This window comes from Tasmannia lanceolata, unplaced genomic scaffold (assembly GCF_043159265.1).
Source record: "Tasmannia lanceolata isolate RefF3 unplaced genomic scaffold, GAP_Taslan_0.1 ptg000037l, whole genome shotgun sequence".
Lineage (NCBI taxonomy): Eukaryota > Viridiplantae > Streptophyta > Magnoliopsida > Canellales > Winteraceae > Tasmannia > Tasmannia lanceolata.
This window is the reverse complement of record NW_027518714.1, coordinates 1,220,128-1,246,757: the sequence shown is the minus strand read 5'-3', so window position 1 is coordinate 1,246,757 and position 26,630 is coordinate 1,220,128. Positions and strand designations below refer to the sequence as shown.

The following is a 26,630-nucleotide window of genomic DNA, read 5'->3' as shown; positions in this document are numbered from 1 at the left end:
AAATGGACTATGACATGGCATAACTCGAAAACAAGCTAGTCATCACATTGGGGAGATTAAGAAGACAATTGGAATTTGGAACCCTAGGATATAAGTTGAGAAATAATACCAATGCAATCCTAAAGGAAAGCTTCCCAATTAGAGAGATTGACAAATTTAGGAATTTTATAGCATGCAATGTCAAAGGGTGAAAAAAGAACAGTCACATTGAACTGAAGTGCTGAAGGGCTGTTATCATATTGATAATAACTTGGTAAGGACTAAGGAAAGCCAAGTTTTGTTGTAGCCTTAGTTCTAGATTTAAATCATCGTAAAAAGCTAAAAAATATAGAGATTGCTCAAATTTTCAATTTATTTTACCGTTTTTAGTAAGTTTAAATCTTAGCCTATTTAGAGGGTTTTGATTTTGTTTTTTTAAGAAAGTTTTATTTTTCAATTTGGAGTCAAATGGGGAGTTTAAATTTATTTATAATTTATAGTTTTTGGAAAAATTTACTTTTTTGGGGTCAACTTTAGATATCAGCACATATCAGAGAGAGAGAGAGAGAGAGAGAGAGAGAGAGAGAGAGAGAGAGATCAGTACATACGAGTGTCGTACCAACTACCAACAACCGGTGAGGGGTAGGCTGACCGAGGAGAACGCGAGGTGGCGTCCCTGAAGAGTGATCATGGAACAGAAATAAAGCTTTGGTAGCATCGCCACTTTTCGCTTGTATTGGTGGTGGTGGCTGATTTTCCAACCAAGAAGAATCACTTCGTGAACTCCATCCCTCTCTACATGTTTCTTTTTCTCCACTCAAAACCCAAAGACTCAATCTTATAACAAACCTCGTGAATATTGATAGCAACTTCTGAGAGAGAGAGAGAGAGAGAGAGAGAGAGAGAGAGAGAGAGAGAGAGAGAGAGAGAGAGAGAGAGAGAGAGAGAGAGAGAGAGAGAGAGAGAGATGGCAACGATTACGAGTTCTTGTTCTTCTAACATGGTCTTTGGTAACAGAGAATTGGGATCCAATGGAGCTTCTCTGATTCAGTACAATGGCCTCAGAGCGGTGGAAAACAAGCAAATGGCTTCAGTAGTACTGGGAAAGTCAAGTGGGTTCCGTGGTTCAGCATGTGAGTTTTATCAATTCCATGATTTTCATCAGCATTAAGTACCTTCTTCTTATAATTTTCTGTTTCATCTTACTGGGTTTTAATTCTAATTTATATTGTTGAATGTTCTGATTTTTCATTAATGAGATTCTTTTGTCCTTTCATAAGCTGTGAAAATTGCTTTTTGTTGTGCCTACAATTCTGAGTTTATTACCCATTTCATCTTAGACTTTCAGTTTTTGTGTTATGATTAGAATCAGGGTGTGCAAAAATGGAGCTGAGAGTTTTATCTTTAGTAGGAATTTTAAGAGGTCTGAACTCTGAATCCTTTTCAAAGATATTAAAAAGCAGAGGGGAGAAAAAATTTAATAAAAATAAGTTTACTGTGTACAAACAGTATTCTGAAAATAATCACCTACATATTAGTGTAATCAAAACAAATGTAATAGTACCCATACAATTCAAAATAAAAATATTTGGACGAATTCAGAGTGTATGTTCAAGAAAAATACATAAAGGAAGAACAGCCAGTCTTGGTTTCTAGCCTCTTGGGTATGTAAGTATTTTCTCAAATCAATCTTTTTGTATTTTCTTATAAAGACTCGTGGTTTAGAAAAAGGAAATAAAGGAAGAACAAATATACTTAGTTGGTTTATAGCCTCTTGGGTATGCAAGTATTTGCTGAAATCAATCTTTTGGTATTTTCGTATAAAGTCTGGTGATTTACGCCACAAGTGAAGGTATTACTAATTACTATACTCTGTTCTTGTTTCTGCTTATTTCCTTTAATATCTAACATCCTAGTTTGGTTTTAAAGTCCAGAATACTCACACATTACACATCAGTTAGTCCAATACATAATGCCGACCACTTTAATTAGTTACACAATGTGGGTATAGACACTATTCCTTCAGCAGCAGCATCATCGAGATGTTATTTAACATGCCCCTGATCAACCATATACCAGTTTTTGAACGATTTCTATTTGGGTCTCTTTCAACAGCTCCAAAATTCAGAGCAGTGAGGGCTGTAGTTTCCCCCACTGTTACAGCTCCAAAGCGAGAGAAGGATCCCAAAAAACGGATCGTCATAACAGGAATGGGCCTAGTTTCTGTCTTTGGCAATTGCATTGATACATTTTACCCCAATTGATAGGTTTGATGCTTCTACATTCTCTGTAAGATTTGCGGGTCAGATTCGTGATTTCTCTTCCAAAGGGTACATCGATGGGAAGAATGACCGTCGGCTTGACGACTGCTGGAGGTATTGCCTAGTTGCTGGTAAAACAGCCCTTGAAGTTGCCAACCTCGGAGCCAAGGTCCTTCAAAATGTAAGTCGACTTGTGTTAAAAGATTCAATAATGCCTTCTTCAACCACTTAAGCGTTTGGGGCAATTGGTTTTTTCACATGGTACAAAGCAAAAAGGTCCTAGGTTCAAAACTCCTAGATATTAAAAATCCACATCTAATAGCCAACTCAAAAGAGGGGCCACATATGCCACATGTAGGCCAACTCTAAAAAGAGGGGTCACATGTGAGGGGCAGAGTTGAAGTATAAAAGATAAAATAAAACCTTCTCCAACAGCCTAAACTCCTGGAGCAATTGGTTGTTTCACAAAAGAAGAACAAAAACATTGAGTGGGACTAGTAACTCTGCTATGTTTAAAACAAGGGAGATGATATTTTCACTCCCCCTGCATTATGAATGCGCTCCCCTTATAACGTGATTTGAAGTGAAAAGTGAGCAACTTTAATGCTTTTTGACATCAAATCAAGTTATAAGGGGGGCGCATGCGTAATGCAAGGGGAGTGAAAATATCATCGCCCTTAAAACAATTCAAATTGTTCATTAGTTGCCCGTGGAAATTTGTTTCCCCCAACATTTGGGAGATTGAACAGTATAAGAACAATTATTATCTTGTGAATTTAACAGATGGACAGATCTAGAATTGGGGTGCTGGTGGGAACTGGCATGGGAGGCTTGACAGCTTTCAGCAGTGGAGTAGAGTCTCTAATCCAGAAGGGCTACAAGAAAATTACTCCTTTTTTTATTCCTTACTCCATCACTAATATGGGATCTGCACTGTTAGCAATAGATACGGGCCTAATGGGACCGAATTACTCCATTTCCACAGCATGTGCAACTGCAAACTACTGTTTTTATGCTGCTGCAAATCACATAAGAAGGGGAGAAGCAGAAATCATGGTAGCTGGTGGAACAGAGGCTGCAGTCATGGCTACCGGAGTCGGTGGCTTCATCGCATGCAGGGCTCTGTCACAGAGAAATGATGAGCCAGCGAAAGCTTCAAGGCCATGGGATCAAGATCGTGATGGTTTTGTCATGGGTGAAGGCTCTGGTGTGCTGGTAACATCATCATCTCACTGGATTGCTTGCCTCCAACCTTTTCATTTTAATATTTAGGAAAAACTGGACTAGTCTTCCCAAACTTTAAAAAACTAATAATTTCAGTAATTCCATTGCTTTTTTGTAAATTTATTTTATCTATCAATTTACCTTGTTACATGTTTATTATCATAAAACATTTGGCATAAGTCATGGGTGTTTATTATCATAAAACCTTTGGCATAAGTCACGGGTGTTTATTATCATAAGACATTTGGCATAAGCCCAAATGGGTGTTGGCTCTTCGGCAAAAGTCACGGGTTTGCTCCCTGGAGACGAGTGTTCGAATCCACCCAGATTTATCTTGATGCACGTGGTTTGTGGGCCACTGCGTGCATCCGTAGGGAATAGTCCTTACTCCCAAAGGAGGTGGGGACACCCTGCGCCATAAAAAAAAAACATTTGATGAAAATACAAGTATATGTGAATGCTCTGGTGAGCTGGTAACATCATCATCCCACTGGATTGCTTGTCTCCAACTTTTTTTCATTTTAATATTTAGGAATAACCGGACTACTCTTCCCAAACTTTGATAAACTGGTAATATTAGTAATTCCATAGCATTTTGTAAATTTAATTTTCTATCAATTTATCTTGTTACATGCTTATTATCATAAAACATTAGATAAAAATACAAGTATATGTTATTCTTTGAAAGTGGCGGTCATTAGAAAATTCTGGATGTCCTGATCATTCGAAAAAATCGCAATGTTTTTTAATGTTTTAACTGGATGGGATGTTCATGTAAATGTTCTGAATAAACAGATATAGTGTTCGTGAATAAATACACGCATACATTTGTAATTTTGGCTATACTGTGGATGTCATGATCATTCGAAAAAATCGCAATGTTTTTTCATGTTTTAACTGGATGGGATGTTCATATAAATGTTCTGAATAAACAGATATAGTGTTCATGAATAAATACACGCATACATTTGTAATTTTGGCTATTTGAACATTTTCTATTTTCTTAACTGATTTGTGGGTTTCTTGGGAAAGATTATGGAGAGCTTGGAACACGCAAGAGAGAGAGGAGCCAACATTGTTGCAGAGTATTTAGGGGGTGCCATAACATGTGATGCTTATCATATGACTGATCCTCGCTCTGATGGCCTTGGAGTTTCTTCTTGCATATTGAAGAGCTTGGAAGATGCAGGAGTTTCCCCTGAAGAGGTGAGCATCCAAACCTCTACCTATTGATGCAGACTAATTTCCTTGCATTCAGTATTATTGTTTTCTAAATATCTAATATTCATAATGTAGAGTCCTTTTCTATATCAAAGAGGTTTAGTAACTAGGTAATATTTTTAGTAAACAAAATTATCTGAGATTTTGTGCTCATATCTCTAGATATCTGAGTATCAGAAATACATTTTAACCAAAATGGCATTAATAGGATATAGATGACAATTGAACTGCGATCTCTTCTTACTGTAAGTTTAAGATGACAGTTGGCAGTCGGTGTCTTTTCTAAGGAGCCGTTGTCTCTTGTTTTATCTGATGAATCTTGAAAATCATAATATAACACTTTTGTTAAATAAATTTTGTTTGAGAATAAGAACTGGTATGATGCCTTTGGTCATAGGAAACCATTGCTATAGTATCTGCCACCCGATAAATTTGAAGAAATTTGTGGATTGCTCTCCATTTCCATTCCCTAGAAACTTCTGACCTTACTGAAACTAATCTTACTTCTACATTTACCCACATTCCAATCTTTTGTTTTGTGTTTTTTATTACATTATATATATATATATATAAAATTATTCAATTAATTTTCTATTTCTTTCCTTTTCATATTCATTTGGATTCTGATGGAAATGTAAAATTCTGATACTTGCAGGTGAACTATGTGAATGCTCATGCTACATCAACCCTTGCAGGAGATCTAGCAGAGGTTAATGCCATCAAGAAGGTCTTCAAGGACACTTCAGAAATGAAAATGAATGGAACTAAGGCAAGACATGTTAACACCTTTATATTATAGAATATAGAGAGCAAAAACTGAAGTTTTATCATAAGACGCCATTGGCTTCTATGAAATTAAATCAGTGGATTGCCATTTATAATTATTTAGAATGTCATGAAAAGTAATGCCACCACTCTGTTTTATTCATTAAAGTGATATAACAAGTTCACGAAAATCTCATCTATGGTAATTTTGCCCCAGAACATTAAGACCAAGTGTTGTTTTTAGATTTGAATCCGAACCAAGAGAATTCATTTTAAACAATCAAATCTGCTCTTATGTTTGTTTCCTTTTTCTTAATTTGTTCATTTCATTTTCATTATTTCATAAAATTGAAATACAGATTCTCCAGACTCTTGAAATGTGATATTGAGATGAATAATTACATTTTGATGGGTACCTGTTTTTTCAGTCAATGATTGGACACTGTCTCGGAGCTGCCGGAGGATTGGAAGCCATAGCATCCATCAAAGCTATCACTACAGGCTGGCTACATCCAACCATTAACCAATTTGTATTGCTCATTAGCCAACTAGTTCTCAAAGTTCCATCTACATTTCTACTATTTGTAATTGAGAATAACTGATTCTGGAATTACTTTATTTGTATCCCTTCTTTTTGACAGAACTTGGAGCCTGCAGTTACCATGGACACAGTTCCAAATGTCAAGAAAAAACATGAAGTTCATGTTGGTATGTCTAAATTCTCAATTCCGAAACCATAAGTTTTATTTCACTATTTTTTATTAACGTAATCATTGTTTTTATGGCAGCTATCTCAAACTCTTTTGGCTTTGGTGGGCACAATTCAGTGATCGTTTTTGCTCCTTTCTTGCCTTGATAAAACTTCAAAAGTAGGATTTTTCGTCCCCCCCTCTAGTCTGATGTTTCTGAAGGCCAACTGGAGAGAGAGAGAGAGAGAGAGAGAGAGGGAGGGGGGGGGGGGGGGGGGAGGTATGTAACATGTGTTTTCATGAGCCTTAATTAAGAGTGTCCCATTTCTTCATTTCCATCTTATGAACATCTAGATAGATGATTGAGATAGTATCTTCTGTTTCTTTTCAGAGAATAAATGAGATCTGATGCAGTTTTCAGTTGTTTCTCTAGTTTTTTTTTTCCTTTTTTTGTGTTAGTAAACTGTGCATTGCATGCAAAATGGATTGTTATTTAAGTTTATTACTACTTTGTACAAACAAAGTATCTTGGGATGTACATGCGTAAAAACAAATTGGAAATGATGTGGATGGAAACTTCCAAGAATGTAAGGCGTGGAAGAAGTTTCCTATTCTTAAACTTCTATTTTCGTCTTCGGGATTCTCCAGTGGGATTTGATCCTCGAGAGTTTTAGATGATTAACATTCTTCGAAACTTCAAAACTCAGAGAACAAGTTTTTTTTTTAACCATGGGAGAATGACACGACCAAAAATCATCAAGAACATGCCGAGTGTAATAAATTCCATATTCATTAACTGCTATCTTCGCCATCCTATCTGCAGCCCACTTTTTAGGCATCAAAATCGTTGGAAAGGTTTTTCGATTACCTATCTAAGAAGCCCTAGACCATGTGATTTGGACATAATTTAAGGAAGTTATGATTGATATGTGTCCATTACGGGATTTCTATTTTAGGGTTATTTACGTAAAGTTTTTAAGTTTTATTTAAGTAACTTTTGATGGACAGTTGAAATTAGTTGCTTTGGTCTTAATTTAGCTTTTAGGGTTTTTTTTACTTGTATATCTTATCAAAACATTGTAATGGACTTCTTTGATTGATTGGATGAAAGTTTGACTTTAGGCTTTTGAGTTCTTTGAGAATTTTTGAGTATTTTCTAGTTTCGCTATGTGAAACTCAACTTCGAGGGGATCAAAATAAATCCCACCCACTTCAACAGTGAAAGGGCCCCTTTTATTCTTTATTTTTTCTATTTTGCCTTCGCTGCTATGCAGAAAGGTAGTTCTGGGTTTTCAGACTGCATCAGGAAAATATCTTAATCATATCTCTGTTTTGAATTTTCGTCTTTGGTGTTCACACCCTCACTTCACCCCTGAGCTAATTTGATGCTCACCTCGTGCCAAAATGTGCGCAAGAGAGGGGATTCAAAATCAACTCTCAGAATCCAAAACGGACAAGGTCTTGGTAAAACAATTTAAACGCGTGGGAGTAGTAATTCTCTGCAAAAGTACATACCCAGATGCTTTTGGAGGTTTATATTGGTTAGGCAATTTATATATAAAATCGTATTGGAGGTTGAAGGTGGTTAAACACATGCCCTAAAGCTAATAAGAGTTTGAAGGTATTTAATCACCTGCTCAAATGTGATTGGTGATGTACATGAAATTAATCCACAAGAATATAAAGAGGTCATCACCCTCATAAAGACATACACAAGCTCTAGCCATGGTTTCAAAATTTCGACTGAAACCCGAAGGTTTCAGTCGGGACCGACACTGAAACAGCAAAAACCCGAAACGGTATTTTATTTCGTCCGAAATTTCAGAATTACGGTCGAAATTTCATTTTTTCCTAAATTTCGTCCGAAATTCTGAAATTTCACCCAAAAACCAGTTTTTTTAATTGATTTAATATGTTACAGAAATTTAGACCGAAAAATTTGGTTATCGAATAAAATAATGTTTTTATCGTTTTTGCTGGATTTTCATTTTCGGGGAGGTCCGAAACTGGTACCGAAACCGAAATTTAAAACCACGCCTCTAGCTTTCTTTGACATGAGATGTGTCTCATGATTATCCTTTGAAATTAATATTTCTTACATCTCGTGGAAGTTGTCTTTGGAATTTTCTACCCAGTTTGTTCTTTTATATTGCTTTGAAAACCCTTTATTCTCTTTCAGTTTCCTTCTCCGTTTCCCTCTGTCAATAGAATGCTCCTCTACTCATGTGAAACAATCAATTTCTCCAAGAGCTTAAGCTGCTAGATTTGGTGTTATTTAATCATTTATACATCAACATCCCCTCGAGTGAGGCCCCTCTTGTTTGGGTTGGCCGTAGATTTTTAATATTAAGGAGTTGTTGTGTTTAGTGTCACGCCCCGACCACACTGTGTAGATATTGTCCAGTTCTGGGTCATCTACCCTTTCCAGTTTTGTTTTCCAGCAGCACTAACCGTGCCCGACCCACTCCGCGGGGCCCGTCCCTTGGAGATGCTGAAAACGCGTCTACACAGGGAGAGAAGGAATCTACATATATAGCCCAGGAACTTTTCCTCCCTTTCCGATGTGGGATCTCTCACATTTAAAATCCAGGACCTCTTGTGAGACAATAGCTCTGATACCATGTGAAACAAAATTACTCCAGAAGCTTAAGCTGTTTTTGAAGAAAGAATACTATATGGAAAATGATATGGAGACATGGAGTGGCACGTGTTAAAGAAAATTTTTACTTTTTGGTGATTTTCCAAAACTTAAGTGATTGCTCACGTCATTAGTGATGTTGGGGCATGAAACAATTTGTTCGGTCCCCTTTTAGGTCCTACTCTCGGGTTCCCTAGCATTACTCTAACTATATTTAGAGCATAAGAAGATAATACAGGTTCACATCAATGGGGAGAGAGGGCCGAGAATAAACCATATCCCTTAATGCCCTGAATTTAGCCAACCGATCCGGTAGATCGTTGGCGGTCCTAGGGATATGAACAAAAGAGAGGAAGCTCTTGTTACACATAGAAGCTTAAGCTGTTAGATTAAAGGTGGTGCAATTTGTTCATTTATAATTCAACAACTTAATTAAATTTCTAACACAAGGTTTTTTAAATTAAGTCTTCCATATATCAAATTAATCAGTGAAAGGAGGAATCAAACTTATGTAGAAATCCGTAATCAATCATTGTCAAAGAATAAAAGTCTGGTCTACCAGTTTTGCTACCGACCTATTAGAGACATGAAGAAAGTAGAGTGTTTGACACGACACTTGGGAGGAGTGCATATTTCTTCGTCAATACCGCTTGCTAATCGACCTACATACTCGGAACCTAAAGATCAAACTTATTATGGATGTTTATCAACTGAACGAAGTAATGAGTAGCTGAAGTTGTTAGGCGCGAACGAACCTCTCCCCCCTCCCCCCTCGGCCAACGGTCTTCCTGCCCATGTGTACCAGACCAGCCTTGCAATCGCATGCAACTAGGTGATAGGAGATTCTTGGTTGTTGACTTGGTCACTCTTCCAAATCAATCGATTCTCACTTGTCCTAATCAATCGATCTGGGTTACCTTCTATGGCTCCCCTTTGGAGTACAATTGTGGGAGAACCTTATTAACATGTGCTTGGTTGATGTTAGCGCCAGGAATGTGTGATAAAAATAAAGCACAAAACATGGGAGAAACCCCCATATGCCCTTACCTCATATAAAAAAAAAAAAAAAAACAAAAGATCCATATCTCATAAAAAGAGAAAAATGCCCCTATATAATGGAAAGTGACCAAAATACCACTTCGATCTCATGGAAAATAACCAGCATACCCTTACCTCTTAAAATAGCGAAAATACCGCTATATCATAGAAAATAACCAAAGTACACTTCTCAAAAAATGTGATAGACGTTTGATATTAATTTTCACGATATAGGGTTATTTATATATATTTTTTATGAGATAGGGATATTTTGGTCATTTTCACGAAAGAGAGGTATTTTGATTATTTTTATGAGATAGAGATATCTTGATCATTTTCTGTGGTTAGGGTTTTTTTTTTTTGAAAAATAGTATGGTATTTTTGTTATTTTTTGTCATTTTAATGAGGTATGGTTATTTTGCTCAATTTTTTATGAGACAAGAGTTTTTAGGGAAAACTACTAAAAATCCCTTAGATAAAAACGTATCTACAAGAATCCCCTCAAAATTTTCTTAATTACCAATAGCACTTCCATGCCTTTTAAATTTTTTTCTTTTATCCATTTTACCCCTAGTTCTAGATACTTAGAAATCCCTAAAATCTCTCATTTGACTGCCTAAAAATCTGGCTCACGAAGGCAACATCTCTTGCAAGATTTTATATGGTGTGAGCCCGTATAGTCCATTTTTATTCAAAAAGTATTGTATGTGTCACACTGTGGGATGATGCGAACCGTCCATTTGATGGGCCCAACATTGTATGATCCAACCATTCATTTGATGGGCACACTGTTCTATGATCCAACCGTCCATTTGATGGGCAACGATGTAAATAGGATGTGGCCAAAAAATCATTTCCATTAGATAATCCCAGCCCTCTGATCTATTGAGGAACTGCATATTATGGAAACTGCTATAGATCTGACGGTTGGGATCATCCTATGGAAGTAATTTTTGGGCCACAATCTATTTAAGTTGTGGCTCATCAAATGGATGGTTTAGATCATACAACGGTGTGCCCATCAAATGGACGGTTAGATCATACTATGGTGTGCCCATCAAATGGACGGTTTGGATCATCCAAGGGTAGAAGTAAGTACTGTTTTTTTTTTTTTTGGAATAATAACGGTCTGTTCGAGCTTACACCATGTCACCATCTTGCCTTTATGTGTGTGTGTGTGAGAGAGAAAGAGAGAGAGAGAGAGAGAGAAAGAGGGAGAGAGAGATTTTAAAAGGATTTAATTTTGCTTTAGTGATGGAGAGATTTTAGGGATTTATAAGGGTAATATAATGAATGCGTAAAAGAAAAAATAAAAAGCTATTTTAGGCTCAAAATTGTATCACTGGTAAATGGTAATTATGAAAAATTTGAGGGGATTCCGGTAGATATGTTTTAATCTAGGGGTTTTTAGTAGTTTTCCCTTTTTTTTAATTACTTTGACGATTTTTTTCTCGGAGATAAGGATATCTTTGTTATTTTCTTTTCATGAGCTATGGGTATTTTAGTTATTTTAATGAGATATGGGTACCTTGGTCATTTTTCATGTGATATCTTCTGGACAAATAACTAGCAAGCAAAGGTAGAAGAGCCCTCTAACCTTATTGGTCATTAAGCTTTCAAAATGGGCCCATCGAAAAAAAAATTAAAATAAAAAATCATTTCCAAACTTGATAAACCAAATAAAAAACCTTATTTCTTTGGAAAACGTTTCCCTTCTCAGGTTGGTTAGTAAAAAATTGTTTTTTGTAATTATTTGAAAATTCCTATATATGCCATGCTTGGTTTGTAGGTGTTTTTTTTATTTATAATTTTGTAAAATAAAACTTCTCCAAAATTTCTTAATTTTTCATTGTTTGATTACAAACGAAAAAATGTAAGTTGTACCACAGCAGTTCGAGTTTTATTTTGAGGGAACTTTAACCAAGGTTTAAATTTTCGGTCCGAAATTTGGTAATTTGGTTCCAAATTCCAGACCCAAATTTTGAAATTTCGGCCAAAATTTTGTAACACTCTTTTTTTTTAATAAATAATGTCATTAAACCGAAATTACCGAAATCCGAAAGGGCGAAAAATGAAATTTCAGAAAATTCCGGTTTCGGCCCCCACCAGTAACCGAAATTTTAAACCATGTTAACTAAATAAAATCCCTCCAAGTAATCCATAACCACACCATTTCTCTCTAAATCATATTTTCCCTAATCCAATCCATAGTGTATAAGGACAAGGGTGTGAATATTCGAACCAGGGGGTGGCGAATATCCCTTACCTTCTCTGTTTTCTCCATCCCCATCTGCTTACCTACAATGTGTAGTCGTCTGAGTTCCATTGACAAGTCTCTTAACAAAGTGGGGCCATGGTTGCTTCTTCAAGTTGGTTTTATAAGTAAAGAAAATGGTCATAGAAAACACAATAAACAGGGGTGGATATATCGTCACTTTTCTTGTCTTTGCCGCCGGAATGGTCCATACAACACGCCCTTTGTCACGTTTCCCATGTATCCAATCAATCCATTGCCACCCTTTATTGAAGTTTTCTCACCAATCACCATCCTAATTACTCATTAGAAAAGGCAAAACGTACCAAAAAAAGGACAGCAGAAACCTCATGAATGGATCATCTAAACCGTCTATTCTTGGGCCCGTCCTGTTCACGTTATAAGAGGACGATTCTTTGCAGCAGTTAATGAACATTCTACACAAGAGTCTTACCTTCCTCTCTAAGGAAGCCAAAATTTCCCAATAGTAGTCATATGGACTTGGAATAGCATTTTTTCTGAAAAAACAATAGACGGAAGACGACCTATACAATTTCACAAAGCACAATTATTTACAGGGAAGGAAAAAAGCAGACATATCTCAATCCCTCAACCCAAATCCATCCATCTATACACAAATTCCAACTACTTTGTTCTAAAGTCTACTGGCGTATATGATGTATATACCCCCCACGTCAATCCCTCTCCTTACTGGGTCCCTTACACCTCGAGCATTTGCTCTACAAAAACCAAGCTTCAAGTTAGACAGCTTGTTGATATTGTTACTACTATTAGCCTGTTCCTCATCCTCCCTCCTAACCTCCTCAAAAAGAGGAATATGGAGAAAAACCAAGCATCAATCATGTCTCGGATTTCAGCTCTGGATCCATGCTTACAGCCTCTTCACCCTCTTGAGGTGAAAGTAATTTGCTTCTTGGATTCATTTTCTTGACTTCTTCACATGTATAGATGAAAATCTTCTTCACCATCTTACAGAATTCCCTGCATTATAATGGAATGAATAGTTATTATCCGTAGACATAGTTAAAAATTGAAAGAACCCAAGAATTTGAAGGGGAAGAGACATCATACGGCCAAGGGTCATCGCCCACAAGCATCATATCATCTTCGTCATCAGTGAATACGACTTCCCATTTCTTCCGATGATGAAGTTCTCCTTTGATTTCAAACATTTGTTCTAACTCTGTTATCAGCTCGTCATAGCCCTCTAACACGGTCAGATCCAGAGCCCTTCCCACTGCGACCCCTTGCATGTGAACCTTTTCACCAACAACCAAAAATTTCAGAAATTTGAACTGTTAGACAGAGGATGTATTTCAAATTTGGCTAAATTTCAGCATTTTAATGTTGATGTATAAATGATTAAATAACACCAACTCTAACAGCTTAGGCTTTAGGAGTGTGATTGGTTGTTTCACATGGAATTAGAGCTATTGCCTCCTGCTAGGTCTTCGGCTTGATATTAAAAAACCACATGTATATAGCCCAAACCCAAAACATGGCGTCACGCTCCACACGAGGAAGAGCACCAAGTATAAATGATAATAATAACACCAACTCCCTGTTCATTTAAGATTATGACAACCGATTGTCAGCTCCAAACCAATTATTTGACACAAATTTAACTGTAGATTTGAGTCACATAATTGGTTTGACCCTCACAATGGTTGTAATAATCTAAAACAAACAGGGAGTTAAGCTTTTGGAGTAATTGATTGTTCACATTTACCTTGGTGCGACTTCTGGTATAACAGCTTTGCTTGCTCTGGATCTCCTTTGGGGATATTTGTAAACCTTGCTTCATCTCTTTTGAAGGCTTTGACAGCCCCGATTGCCGATCTGAATCAGTGGCAGCAACAGTAGCCATGATTGGCTCATATGTGGCATTAGATACACTGACTGGAGATGTCAAAGAAGATGAGATCTTTGCCAAAGGAGATGAGATTTTTGGACTATTGATCAATTCGATTCCAAACAACCGACAACTTTCTGGTTTCTTCCCTATCTCCGTGACATCTTGCACAGAGCTATTACCCAGTTTCAATGAGTGATCACTAGTTGAATAATCCAAGGGAGCTGGCAACACAAAATCAGCTTTAGTTGCTTGCTTTGCATCCTGATACAGGTTCAGAGAAACATTTGCAAGGGTAGAGTGGGAGGAGTCTGTCCGCTTCACAAATGGAACATGGAGCTCCTTCAACCAACCCTCCTCTTGTCGCACGACATTCTGAAAGCTGCTGATGTTGCTAATCATATTTCCAGCAATCTCTTTCTGCTTAAGGGGCCAGGCAATTTGGGTTTCACAGCTCTGTGTTTCGGTACTACTGAATGCACTCAAGCCCCGTGAATGGGTCGAACCAGGATACCAGAATGCTGAACTAGGTTCTAAACTCAAGACAGAGGAAAAACAAATAGAAAAGTTAACAAAAAGCATTCCAACAAGTCCAGAAATAGAGAAGAATGGGAGTAGTTCCTTATTATACCAGGGAGTGGGAGATCTATTGATGGCCTCGGCCTTTTGGTCTTTGGTGTTGCCAGTTGAGTTGGGGGGCTTACAGAAGTAGAACCAACGAAAGGCTCTATCTCCCATGGAGAGACCCATTCAGGCCGTTGAAGAGCAGCAGATTCATCCCATTGAACCTGTAAATGAATTGCCAGTGAATGCATGAATCCTAAACAAAAAGTAAATAAAAAAGACAGACGTTAAATGGAGTAAACTGAGAGCCAAGTTAACCTTCAAAGATCTCCATTTAGAATCTTTCCATTGGGAAGAAACATCTCCAAGCCCTATTATAGTACCCGTGAACCTGATACAGTAGGCAAAACGTAAATACCCATAAAAATCATGAAAACACCAACTTCAGAAAATCATCTAAAAGGAACAATTACCTTCTCTCTGGAGAATCTTCACCTTCAAATCGCATCTTGAATCTCATCCCAACTGCAAATCCATGCTTAACAGACTCCAAATACTTGTTCACTCCTATAATGAATTGACTCGTCCTGATTGATGCCATAAAAGAGGAACCAGCAAATTTTTAAACACAAGGTCATTGTCTAAAAATCACATCAAACAAACAAGGTTTCTCTAACCTCGGCTTGTAGTAAACAGTGAATAGGGTCTGGGTCATAACGGCGTGAGAAGCAGTAGCAAGCACTCCAAGATGCATGCTCTGACTGGATATTACAGACGATGGAATAGTACTCTGTTGCCGTGCAAGACGCCTAACTCCCACACGCAACTCTCCATTTTCCCCTCTGCAGAAATTCACATGGCAGTTCAAGGGACAAAAATTCACATGGCAATTCAAGGGTCACTCAACTTCACTACAGAACAACCCACACGTAGGACAATTGAAACATTCAAGAACAAATACCTCAGGAAAACAAACGCATCACCAGCAACGAGTCTCTTAGAAGAGACAAACGTACTCCAACCAGTGGTAAGCAAATGCCTACGGGGTTGCCCTGTCCATTGAATTGGGTTGAAATAGTGTTCAATCATGAAATCAAAGGCAATAGTTTCAAATACTAAATCGCAAATTAAGATAGGTATGCAATTACGATGTAGTCGACAGTCCAATTCCTTTCATCGATAAACCAATGATATATTAGTTTCTGTGGGAGCTTCAATTATAAATCTCAAATTAACCAATGATAAATTAGTTTCTATGGGAAATGCAAATGAAAGATGAATCAACACCTCTGAAGATATGCTTAAAACGCCACTCGAACCCATGAAGATCTTTTGCAGCCAATTCCTGAGTCGGTGTTGGCTGGGACAAGTCCTGATCAAAGAAAATCATAACAAAATTCAGAAAAACAAACAAGGGGAATGAATCGAAAGGCCGAAAATAAATAAAGCACACTCACCAATGGGGGTAGGCATTCATTGGCATGTCTTCTAAGAACAGAGAACCCACCGTGGGTGCTCGTATCAGAAGCAGTTAAAATCTTGGAGAATGATCGAACGGTCGCTCTTGGAGACTCAGGGAGACTAGGATCAGGGCTCCTTAGCTCATTTTGCTAATATAAGAGAATAAAAGGTAAATACTACTCAAAATCAAAGAGCAGAAAGAGAAATTTCAAATTAATTTATATAAATTGAATAAAAAGTTCCATACATCAGGATCAGGTAGCAAGGTAATTTGTGCATACACTTCATCTGTTTCAGGTTCAGCCTATAATTTGAAAAAAAAAATATCATAAAGAAAAATTATTACAGAACAATACATACAACCAAAAAAAAAAAAAAAAACCAGCAAATGAGATATGGAAACTTACATAAAAAAGAAGAAAAATAGAAGAAGAGGGATACATACCCTCAAGTGAATGTTAACAACGCGACAAAGGATCTTACAGGGAAGATTATACAAAGGAATCTGCTGATCTAATTCCTGGTTTGTCGATGCTTCTAACTGCAAAAACAAAAACCCAGAAAAATAAAAATCAAACTAGGAAAACTCCGATACCCTAATTCCAGAAAAAAAAAAAACCGGGAAATGTCTTTCTTTACCTGCTCCATATGACCTTGAGGAAAATAGAAAACCCTTTCTCCTTGCCTAGGGACATCCACCAAAGGACCAGCACATGCTAGCCATAGCTCCTGATACAGATCTTCATTTCCCAATCCTATCAAACACCATACCCATAAATTTTATTTTTTAAAAAAAATAAAATAAAACCCAACTAATTTTTCCAGGAAAAACGCTGAAAAATCTTCATTAAAATACCTTCCTCCGCCCCTTCGGTCGGAAAATTCGATGAATTCCTTAAACTGTCGCTATAAGCCATGAAAATCCTCTGCCTTGTTAAATTCCTCACGGAAAAACCACTTAAAGAAGCTCTAAACCGTTCTCATGTTCAATAATCTACCCCATTTTATACACGACCAAAATAGTTGTTCAGAATTCCGAAACGCACGACCGTTCTGCTCCCCACCTTCTCAGTTCCGCACCCAACAATCAAGATCCAAAAACTGCTATAAATGCCTCGAAACCGCTTTCTGCCGCTGAAAAAGAGCCTTCTAAAACCTGAATTCGCCGTTACAAAACCCCTCAAACCGCTCTCCTACGTTTTTACACGGCTCTCTCTTGCCGTTTTGTTCATCATCCTTTTCGCGTTTTAAATCAAACCCAAACCAGAAGGGGTCCTGGTATTTCCACCCTAAAATTAGGCACTTCCACCCACTTGAGTTTGTTTGTCCCATGTGAATTGCCTTTACAGACTGTTCTTCATTTAGGGACAATTTGATATGGGTGGCCATACCTAATTTTGAGGTTAGGAATTTCAACTCTCAAACCTAACCGCGGTTAACCTTTTTAACCCGATCTGACAGTTAAGTACGGGTTGCCCGGAGGAAAGGCGAGACGTCGCCGTCTGGTAACAGCGGCGCCGTTTTAATGACAGTGCAGAAATGCTCTGAACCACTAACGGCGCCTCGTTTAACGTATTTCGCCGTTAAAGTTAACGGTTATCGTCTCCATGAATTCTCTTTTCCTGTCTCCCGTGCGGCAGGCAGCCGTGTTGTCTCCAGTAATTCCTGGCAGAAGATATCTAACACTTATAACCTCGTTAAGTCTTTTAATTACGAATCTGCCATCTTCTCACGGAATTCGTTCGATTTCTCGACAACAATGAATCATCGTTCCTTAGTGGTCCCAAAATACACGTCAGCTATCTGTACAGCTCTTGACACGTGGGCTAATCCATGGATGCCACGTCAGCTATATAAATCTTTAAAACTGTGACGTCTTATGCAATTCTCATCTACCAAAGCAATTCGGCCATTGGTCCCCTATCTTTCCGTTTTTCCTATTTCTTTGGTTTTTTTCTTGTGGGAGCAACTCTACTATTGCCACCCACTTATTTTTGTCCTTCTCATAACTCATCACCTTAAAATTGCAACTAATTGGGAGTCAACGGACCTAATTCGGATCTAATCTACCCATTTTTTGGAGTCCTATATGACGGATTCTCGAACGGATCGAACTCTAAATTGAGTAAGGGTTTTGCTAACTAGTGCTTTGGAAAAGAAAATTCACAATCAATTTTCACGTTGTTTGAGACTTCTACAAATGCTTTTTGGTTTTTCTATCAAAACATGTGTGAATTTTCTTTTCCAAAGCACCTTAACAAGTGCCCTAACCCCGTTAGCAAATGGAACTCCATTTCATATTGAAATTTTGGGATCCTATGGAATTACATCTTGTCCAAAATTTGGTACTAGTCCCCGAGAGAACTAGTATTTGTTGACTCGACCTAATCCCAAGGACCCTATTCGTTTTTAGATTTTGAGAATTGATTTTGAGTTCAAAACAGATTAATTTGCACCAAAACTAAATGCAATTTTGAGTCCAATAGTTAGTTTAGCGTTCAAAACCAACCAATTCTCGAAATCCAAAAAAGGACAGAGGTTAGAAACCAAAAAGAAATTGTCTTGTCCTTTGAGAGTCCTTACACAAGAAATCTAGAAAAAAAATCAAGGTCGGCTATTTCGGGTACGAAGATGGAAAGGTCGTATGAAGAGCATAAGCTTGGGGTAATTCATTGAAATTTAGAGGGGGAGACATCCAACCTTTTTCTTGTTAGCAGCTGGGTGAGGGTTTTTTTTAGCATTTAAGACCCATGCATGAAATTTATGTTGTAACGGCCTCGTCCTTCTCATTTTATTATCTCCGAATACTCTGTTATCTCCGTCTCTATATATTTTTACTTGCTGCCGGTCCTCTACTACCATGCCAGCTGTGATATCCACGCTAGTTACTGTATTTATATAGATTTAGGCAAGTGATATATTCAGTCCCTTTTCTTCCCTGGGCCACTCCCTCTGCTATACTTATGACTACGCTTTCTAGACAACTAGGCAGTGGCCCAGGGAAGAAAAAGGGGCGAATATATCATTTCCCTATAGTTACAAGGGATTGTCTACGCAGTTTTGCAATGAGCCATTCTGAGACTCACAAGCACCTTACATTAATTAAATGAATTACGCCGAAATCTGTTACCAGATTTTTTTTTTTTTTTTATTTTTTTAAGTGAGCTGCGAGATGGCTTTTTATGAAATTGCATAGACAATCCTAGGTGGCTACTGTCTCGTGCAACAGCCAGCCACGAAATGCCCTCCTGCGGAACTCCCTAGCAAATTCCTAAATAAGTTATTGCTTGCCAAAGAAAACGAGCATGTACTGCATGGGCCTTCTGTTACGTGTATGGTTGTTATGGTTATATTGTTGGCCATACTCTTCGGATGATTCTAGAGTAGCCAGTTAATCAAGCATGAAAAAAAAATTATCTTCAAGATGTGTTTAAGCCGTTGATTTTTGCATGCTACAATCTTGTGATATTGAGATCTATGTTTGGAGAAGAGTCGCAAGATCAGGGAAAAGGAAGTGATATAGTCTCCCTTCACTAGTTCGTAGACTTGATTAGAAGAGGGTGATTGTGGATAAATTTCTGTTCCGTAAAGATTACTTTCAAATGGAAAAGGAGTGTTTGGAAAACGACTTGTTGTGAGGAATTCCACATGGCTAAACCACTCCTGCCTTTCCACACCTATATTGGAATTGAAAGGCCCCACTCTGACCAGTTCATACTTCCCCACTTGGTGGTCCCACCTAGATTTTCCGCAGCCAATTTTTGCTTCGGACATGTGGGCCTCATCGATTATCCTCTCTTTTGATTGAGCTGCTACAGTCATCATTACATATGTACAGTGCAGCTTGATAAGGTAGGGCCTACCAATTCATCCCGAACATTTTCTAACTTTGAAAAGAAAAACTAGTAGGAGAAAAATAAAAGAATGAGATTCATTGAATGGGATTTAGGTGCGGAGAATGCAAAGGCTAAAAAAACATAGAGATGACTTTGGGGAACCCCGAGATGTAAAGTCAGTAGCACTGTTGTTGAGGGATGGAGGGAGTTGGAGATTCTATTGCTAATGCAATGACTATAGGGCGTGGACTGTCTCAGTTTCAGTGAGATCATATGAATGACTGATTTTATTTATTTATGAACTTGTGTTATTCCTATAATTAATTGTCTTGTGATTTTAGGAGCTTCTAATAATATTATCTCGTGGTTAAAATGACGAGTAAGAACCATGAATAAAATATATATTTTAGAGGGACCAACATTTGATTGATTTGATCCATGTATATCCCTTAAAAAAATTAAAATATATTTATTTTGTCACAGCAGACATCATTCTGCTCAAAAGAACAAAAAATTCATTCTAGGACATGAGTTTGCCAAACTTGATTATGTTGCCAAAAGCACTAAAAAAACAGGAAGAGATAAAAAAAAAAGCCGAGATTGTAACTATAATCGTATACTAATTGCGATCGATCCAGCATAATTGGAGTGCGTAAATTATAGTATGATATTGGCTCTGAGGTCCACTGTCCACGGAAATCCTGAGAATTATGCCAGGCAATAAGATACTATAATTTACGTGCTAAATTATACAAGGGTTGAGAGCACGATTCCCTTCCATGGTTGTGATTCAAGGTCGAAACTTGCGAACCATAGAGCCTTTGGTATTCCTTAGATGTTTAGGAATCGAAAATCTTCAGAAATTAAAAATCATCAAATTCAACAAATTGAACTAACTCACTCCATGTCGTTCGGAAACCGTTGGATTACAGCTTCCCATTGTAGGAACCTTTAGGGCCCCTTAGGAACACTTACGTCACGTTGTGTCCTAAGTTTTAGGGAGTCCTAGAGTTAGGAGTCCAGCCTCATTACGGGCGTTTGCTATGGATAGCAATCGTGCCATAGATCTAGTTACACTAGTCACCTTTATTGAATCTAAAATGTGAATCAATAGAATGGTTGCCGCCGGACATGCCCTATTTAATTCTATCTAGTCCAATTTTTTAAGCATATGTGTTTGTCTGAATTTCTTCCTCATTTTTCTTCTCCCATGCCATTTTGTTTCTATTTAAAATATGTATAATGCACTAAATGGTATGTTTTGGTGGAGAAATACATATCTAACATAACATCCATTGCCTTTCATCAAGTTTAAATAACTCTATGTTCATACCATTTCACGGTGGGATAGCAAGCTAGGGTATTTTATATTTGGATAGATTTAGGGCGTTGATAACTCCCCCCAGTACGCATTCGGCCCCTTTTAATGTGATTTGACGTCAAGAAGCGTTAAAGTTGCCCACTGTTCAGATTATAAGGGGGCAAATGCGTATTGGTGAACAAAGGACAAAATAATTTTAAGATAAAGGGTAAATTATTGTTACGTGCTATAGTCTTTAAAAATTAACCAAAAAATGTTGGTTGTTTCCAAAACCCTTAAAAATGTTATTTTTAAAGACAAAGGGAATTCAAGGAAGAAAATGCCCCTTTATACCCTTTAGCATCTGTTTTATTTTTTCCATTTACCTTTTACCTTTATCAAGCATATATACAAGGAAGATGGTTTGCCGGCGAAATGTTCTCTTCTCCGGCAAACTGTTCTCTTCTCTTCTAAAGTAGGTACAAGCTCTCTCTCTCTCTCTCTCTCTCTCTCTCTCTCATTGTTGAAGGGAAGTAATGGAATAAATTAGTGTTGCTTTAAATAAATTTATCTTCCATTACAGTTAGGGTTTCCCTCTTGCTGTTGAAAAATGGTTTAGAGCTGTCTCTCCCTCTCAATCTTGAAGACAAAAAATGTAGTTGAAGCCAAAAATAGTTACTCGAAGCGAAAACAGTTTAATCGAAGCAAAATAGTTACTGGAGCTTCCAAATTGCATTTGCAAAAGAAAACTTGTGGTGGTTTTTTGCTTCAAATGCACAAAATTGGACACATCGGCCTTCTTCCTTCTCAAATCTTTCTCAAAAAGGGTTTCGAGATCTCTCCCTCTTCTTCTCGATGCAAAAACAGGTAGTCGAAGGGAAAACAGGTTATTCGAAGCCAAAAATTGCTTGGTTGAAACAAAAAATGTGTTTCCAGTAACATTCGCGGTTGTGTTTTTTGCTTTGACTAAATTTTTTAGGCTTCGAATAACTTTTTTCTCCTTCTCGACTAAAAAATAGGTACTCGAAGTGAAAGAAGGTTATTCGAAGCCAAAAAATACTTGGTCGAAACAAAAAAATTGCTTGGTCGAAGCCAAAAATGTGTTTCCAGTAACATTCGTAGTTGTATTTTTCGCTTCGACTAAATTTTTTAGGCTTCGAATAACTGTTTTCTCCTTCTCGACGCAAAATCATGTACTCGAAGCGAAAACAGGTTATTCGAAGCCAAAAAATACTTGGTCGAAGCCAAAAATGTGTTTCCAGTAACATTCGCATTTGTGTTTTTCGCTTTGACTAATTTTTTTAAGCTTCGAATAACGTTTTTTCTCCTTCTCGACGCAAAAACAACTACTCAAAGCAAAAAAAGGTTATTCGAAGCCAAAAATGTGTTTCGAGTAACATTCGTCATTGTGTTGTTTGGCTTTGACCAAGCAATTTTTAGCTTCCACAAATATTTTTCTGCTTCGACTACCACCTGATTGGCTTCAACTAACTGTTTTTTGGTTTGACTAAGACGTTTTGGCTTCGACTAAAATGTTGAATTCAAGTAACATATTCCAGTAACATTCGGAACTCTTTTTTCCATTAGCCACAGTAACACAACAAAGATAATGAGATTTTGGATATTTGGAGAAGGAAAAAGAAAATGAGAAAGGGGCATCTCTAGAGAACTCCTTCTACCCTCTCAGGACAAATGAGCATCTGCTGCCGAAGAAATGAAGATGTTTCGCAGGAGAAGAAAACTTCTCTCGTCGAAAAATTAGGCCGTTTCACACAAAATGGGTCGGAGTAAAACCTAGTAATAAAGTGTAAAACCTGGAAAAAAAGAGAGTAAAAGAGTAAAACTGTAAAACAAAGAAAAGAAAGATTAAAGTAAGCTGAGGGGTATTTTTGTCCTAAAAGATCCTTCTTTTAATAAAATAGCATTTTGTAGAGTTTTTTGAAAAGTCGACATTTTCTCGTCATTTTTTCTAATTTGCAGCATGCAACAGTAATTTACCCTAAGATAAACTTAGGGTGATGATATTTGGATCAATTACTGTTGCATGCTGGAGAGTTGAAAAAATGACGAGAAAATGTTGAGTTTTGAAAAAACACTAACAAATGCTACTTTATTAAAAAAAGAACTTTTTAGGACGAAAATACCCCTAACATTACTTTATCTTTCTCTTCTTTATTTTTACACTTTATCTTCTCCGGCGATAAAAGCCTTCTTCTCCGGCGAAACATCTTCATTTCTCCGGCGAAACATCTTCATTTCTCCGGCATATGCTCATTTGTCTTGAGAGGTTAGAATGAGTTCTCTAGAGACGCCCTTTTCTCATTTTCTTTTTCTTCCTCCAAATATCCAAAATCTCATTATCTTTGTAAGTATTTCCCATTTTCTAGTGGCTGTAGCCAAAATCAGTTGCCCAAAGAGCTTTCACTAGGCAAAAGGGTAGTGGAAGCCAAAATGGTACTTGAAGCAAAATGTAAGTTAGGCAAAAATGATAGTCGAAGCCCAAAAAATGCTAGTTGAAGCCAAAAAAAAGTTACTCCAAGCCAAAAATGATAGTCGAATCTAAAAAATAATAGTCGAAGCAAAAAAAAATGATAGTCGAAGCCAACAAATATTTCTCGAAGCTAAAATATATTAGTTAAAGACGAAAAAAGTTCCAAATGTTACTTGAATTTAAAAGTTTTAGTCGTAACCAAAAACATGTTAGTCGAAGCAAAAAAACCAGTTATTCGAAGCCTAAAAAACTTTAGACGAAGCGAAAAACACAACGGCGAATGTTACAGGAAACACATTTTTCACTTCGACCAAGTAATTTTTGGCTTCGAATATCCTGTTTTGGCTTCGAGTATCTGTTTTTGCGTTGAGAAGAAAAGGGGGAGATCTCTGAAAATAACTAATGATTTGATGTCCATTGGATAGCACGAAAATGATGAACATATGACTTTGCCATAGCATCTCTTTTACAAGTTTAGAAGTTAAGAGAGGTAGTGAAGTTTTTCATTAGCCACAGTAACACAACAAAAAATTATCAAATGGGGTTTCTCAACATGTCCATAATCCAATTTCTCCTTCTCATCTTCCCATTCTATTTTATTCCTCTGCTCACATGACGATATAAACACTGATAGATCGGTGCTCTTGGCTTTCAAGAAAGGCATAGTTGTTGATCTTTAGAATCCCTCAGGACAAAGGAGCATCTGTTGCCAGAGAAATGAGATGTTTCGCCGGAGAAGAAGGCTTCTATCGCCGGAAAATCTCGTCGTTTCACACAAAATGCGTTGGAGTAAAACCTAGAAATGAAAGAGTGTAAAACCTGCAAGTAAAAGAGTAAAATGGTAAAACCAAGAAGAGAAAGATTAAAGTAAGTTGAGGGGTATTGTCGTCCCTAGCAACATTTCTTTTAATAAAGTAGCATTTGTTAGTGTTTTTTCAAAACTCAACATTTTCTCGTCATTTTTTCAACTCTCCAACATGCAACAGTAATTGATCCATGATATTTTCACGCCTGCAGTACTTGCACACCCCTTATAACGTGATTTGACATAAAGTTGCCCACTTTTCACGTCAAATCAGGTTACAAGGGGGGTGGGTGTGCACGTAACGCCAAGAATGCTAGTAACAACCATGTTTTGATAATATGCACGAGCTCAACTTCTCGTACATGATTTTTAAGTCAATACGGAGAAGACAAAGGGTATTGAGGTAATTTAATGACCCCTTTTGAATGCACGGATACAAATATTTTATGGACTTTTTAAAACAGGGTTAGTGGAATCCAAATCGCATCATTTAATGGTACGGAAACATGTCGGCTTCTGGCTCCATTCCTTTGTCTCAAGGAAGGAAGACAAACCTACACTGCAAACTACTCGTATCCCAAAACTAACCTTTCATCTCTTTTGGGGCTCTTCTCAATGGGATGGCAAGCCCCGATTTATATTATCCTTGGATAGGACTTGTTCTTGACTTTTCACATCCACCTTTTTTCCCTTATAAAAAAGGAATTTGCTAGCGTCCATCGAAGAAGGCATTTGGCCGGTTGCGAGAGCAGCAACCTCGTAAATGAAGTCAAAATCTGCTGAAAAGTGAGCGCTGCTCTCACATGCAACAGGCCATTCGCAAAATGCCTTTTTGCGATGGATGCTAGAAAAGGGCCCTTGATTGGTTCCATGTCATTGAGTGTAATCGTTTATAATAAGTTGAAAACGTAAATTCGGTTACACTCAATGACGTGGAACCAATCACGGGCCCTTTTACGTCGCTTTATGCAAGGGCTCCCTTGCATCTATCATTGCTCTAAAAAATATTACCAAAACAAAATACTTGTTTGGCACAACTATTACTGTGGTTGTTGCTACGCTGAAGGGGATCTCACATTCCGAAAGGTGACCAAGTCGGCCTTTAGATCCAAAGTTGTATGCCACTGCTATGGTTCTGACTAGGGTTACAACTCGGGTTGTGCAGGTCCGGTTTTCCAAAACCCTACACCACATGAGAAATTATCTCGGATCATGTCTAATTTTTATGGGAAAACCCGACCTTACACAAGATTGGGCCGGCTTTTCAACCTAAAACCCGACTCAACCCAAGACCCGTGATTTCTAAACCCAATCCAAGTTATTTTCGGGTCGGGTTAATGCGGGTTGGGTAAAACCCGACCCAAGTTGCAACCTTAGTGCTGATAGTTTCGCTACTTCAGCCCCTTTTTCTAATTTTCAGGAGCTCTTCATGCTCCTCTCATTCCCACCCTCTTAAATTTTCTCTCATAATTAGCCCTATAAAAATTCAATTTTAAGTAGGTATTTTCTTTTGGTTATTTTTAGGGATTTTTAATCCTCTCTCCACTCCTAACTCAAGTCTCTCCCCTATCCCTCCCCCGCACCTCTCACACAATTGGCAAACATGGCTTATGATCAATGGGCAAGATAATTTCAAGAAAAAATTATAATCTAAGCAGGTAAGCCAATGTTAAGAATGACTTATCCAAGGATTTCTACCCCCTAAGAATGCTAATGAGGACCCACCCACATGTTGTTAGTGTGAACCCTTCATCGATGCCAAATAAGCCCAATAGTCAATATCCCCTCTTTCATTTTCTCTCTCTTTCTTTGAGTATTGTTTTTTTCTTTTTAATAAATTAATCGGTATGAGCGAGGATCATAAAAGAAAATGAAAGACCGAATAATGTGATGTGCGTCTTATTAGACCTTTTTAGGGAATGAAAATAGGTTGTTTAGTCCCTAAAGCTTGGAATAATCCATGCAACAAGCCCTACTTTATTTGCTGCAAGGACTCTCTGCTTTCTCCCTTTGCATCTTTGCATATTAAGCAACTCTCTCAAATGGGCTATTTCAAAGATTCTTTTCTGATTAGCATTTCTTGATTTTAAACATTAGTCTATTCCACCATAATTCCTCAGCATCTATCCATCCATCTATATAATATACAACTCCATCATGTTAGAAATCAAGGTTGCGAAAATCAGAGATGCGCTTTCCTCTATTCGAAATATTTTCTTTTTAAAAAAAAA

The 26,630-nt window shown here is 37.5% G+C and overlaps 1 protein-coding gene and 1 pseudogene across 3 annotated transcripts; one reads left to right on the top strand and one right to left on the bottom strand.

Moving 5' to 3' along the window:
* Window positions 1–901: 901 nt before the first annotated feature.
* On the top strand, window positions 902–6,405 carry LOC143860000 (3-oxoacyl-[acyl-carrier-protein] synthase I, chloroplastic-like; annotated as a pseudogene). The gene is made up of 8 exons (XR_013239535.1): window positions 902–1,112; window positions 2,095–2,421; window positions 3,024–3,455; window positions 4,497–4,670; window positions 5,341–5,454; window positions 5,879–5,980; window positions 6,092–6,158; window positions 6,239–6,405. The product of XR_013239535.1 is annotated as a 3-oxoacyl-[acyl-carrier-protein] synthase I, chloroplastic-like (transcript).
* Window positions 6,406–12,546: 6,141 nt separating this feature from the next.
* Window positions 12,547–17,283, bottom strand: LOC143859997 (auxin response factor 18-like). 2 transcript variants are annotated; one of them, XM_077370503.1, is made up of 14 exons: window positions 16,824–17,280; window positions 16,607–16,722; window positions 16,413–16,508; window positions 16,215–16,271; window positions 15,964–16,116; window positions 15,794–15,878; window positions 15,468–15,558; window positions 15,184–15,348; window positions 14,980–15,093; window positions 14,825–14,897; window positions 14,574–14,730; window positions 13,820–14,475; window positions 13,162–13,349; window positions 12,547–13,071 (listed from the first exon to the last, which is right to left on the bottom strand). In XM_077370503.1, the coding sequence occupies exons 1-14, from the start codon at window positions 16,882–16,884 to the stop codon at window positions 12,930–12,932; spliced, it is 2,154 nt and encodes a 717-aa protein (XP_077226618.1). In that variant the 5' UTR covers window positions 16,885–17,280; the 3' UTR covers window positions 12,547–12,929. The 2 variants fall into 2 exon arrangements, with proteins under 2 accessions (XP_077226618.1, XP_077226619.1); XM_077370504.1 differs by having other exon boundaries at window positions 12,924–13,071; window positions 13,155–13,349; window positions 16,824–17,283.
* Between the last annotated feature and the right edge of the window lie 9,347 nt (window positions 17,284–26,630).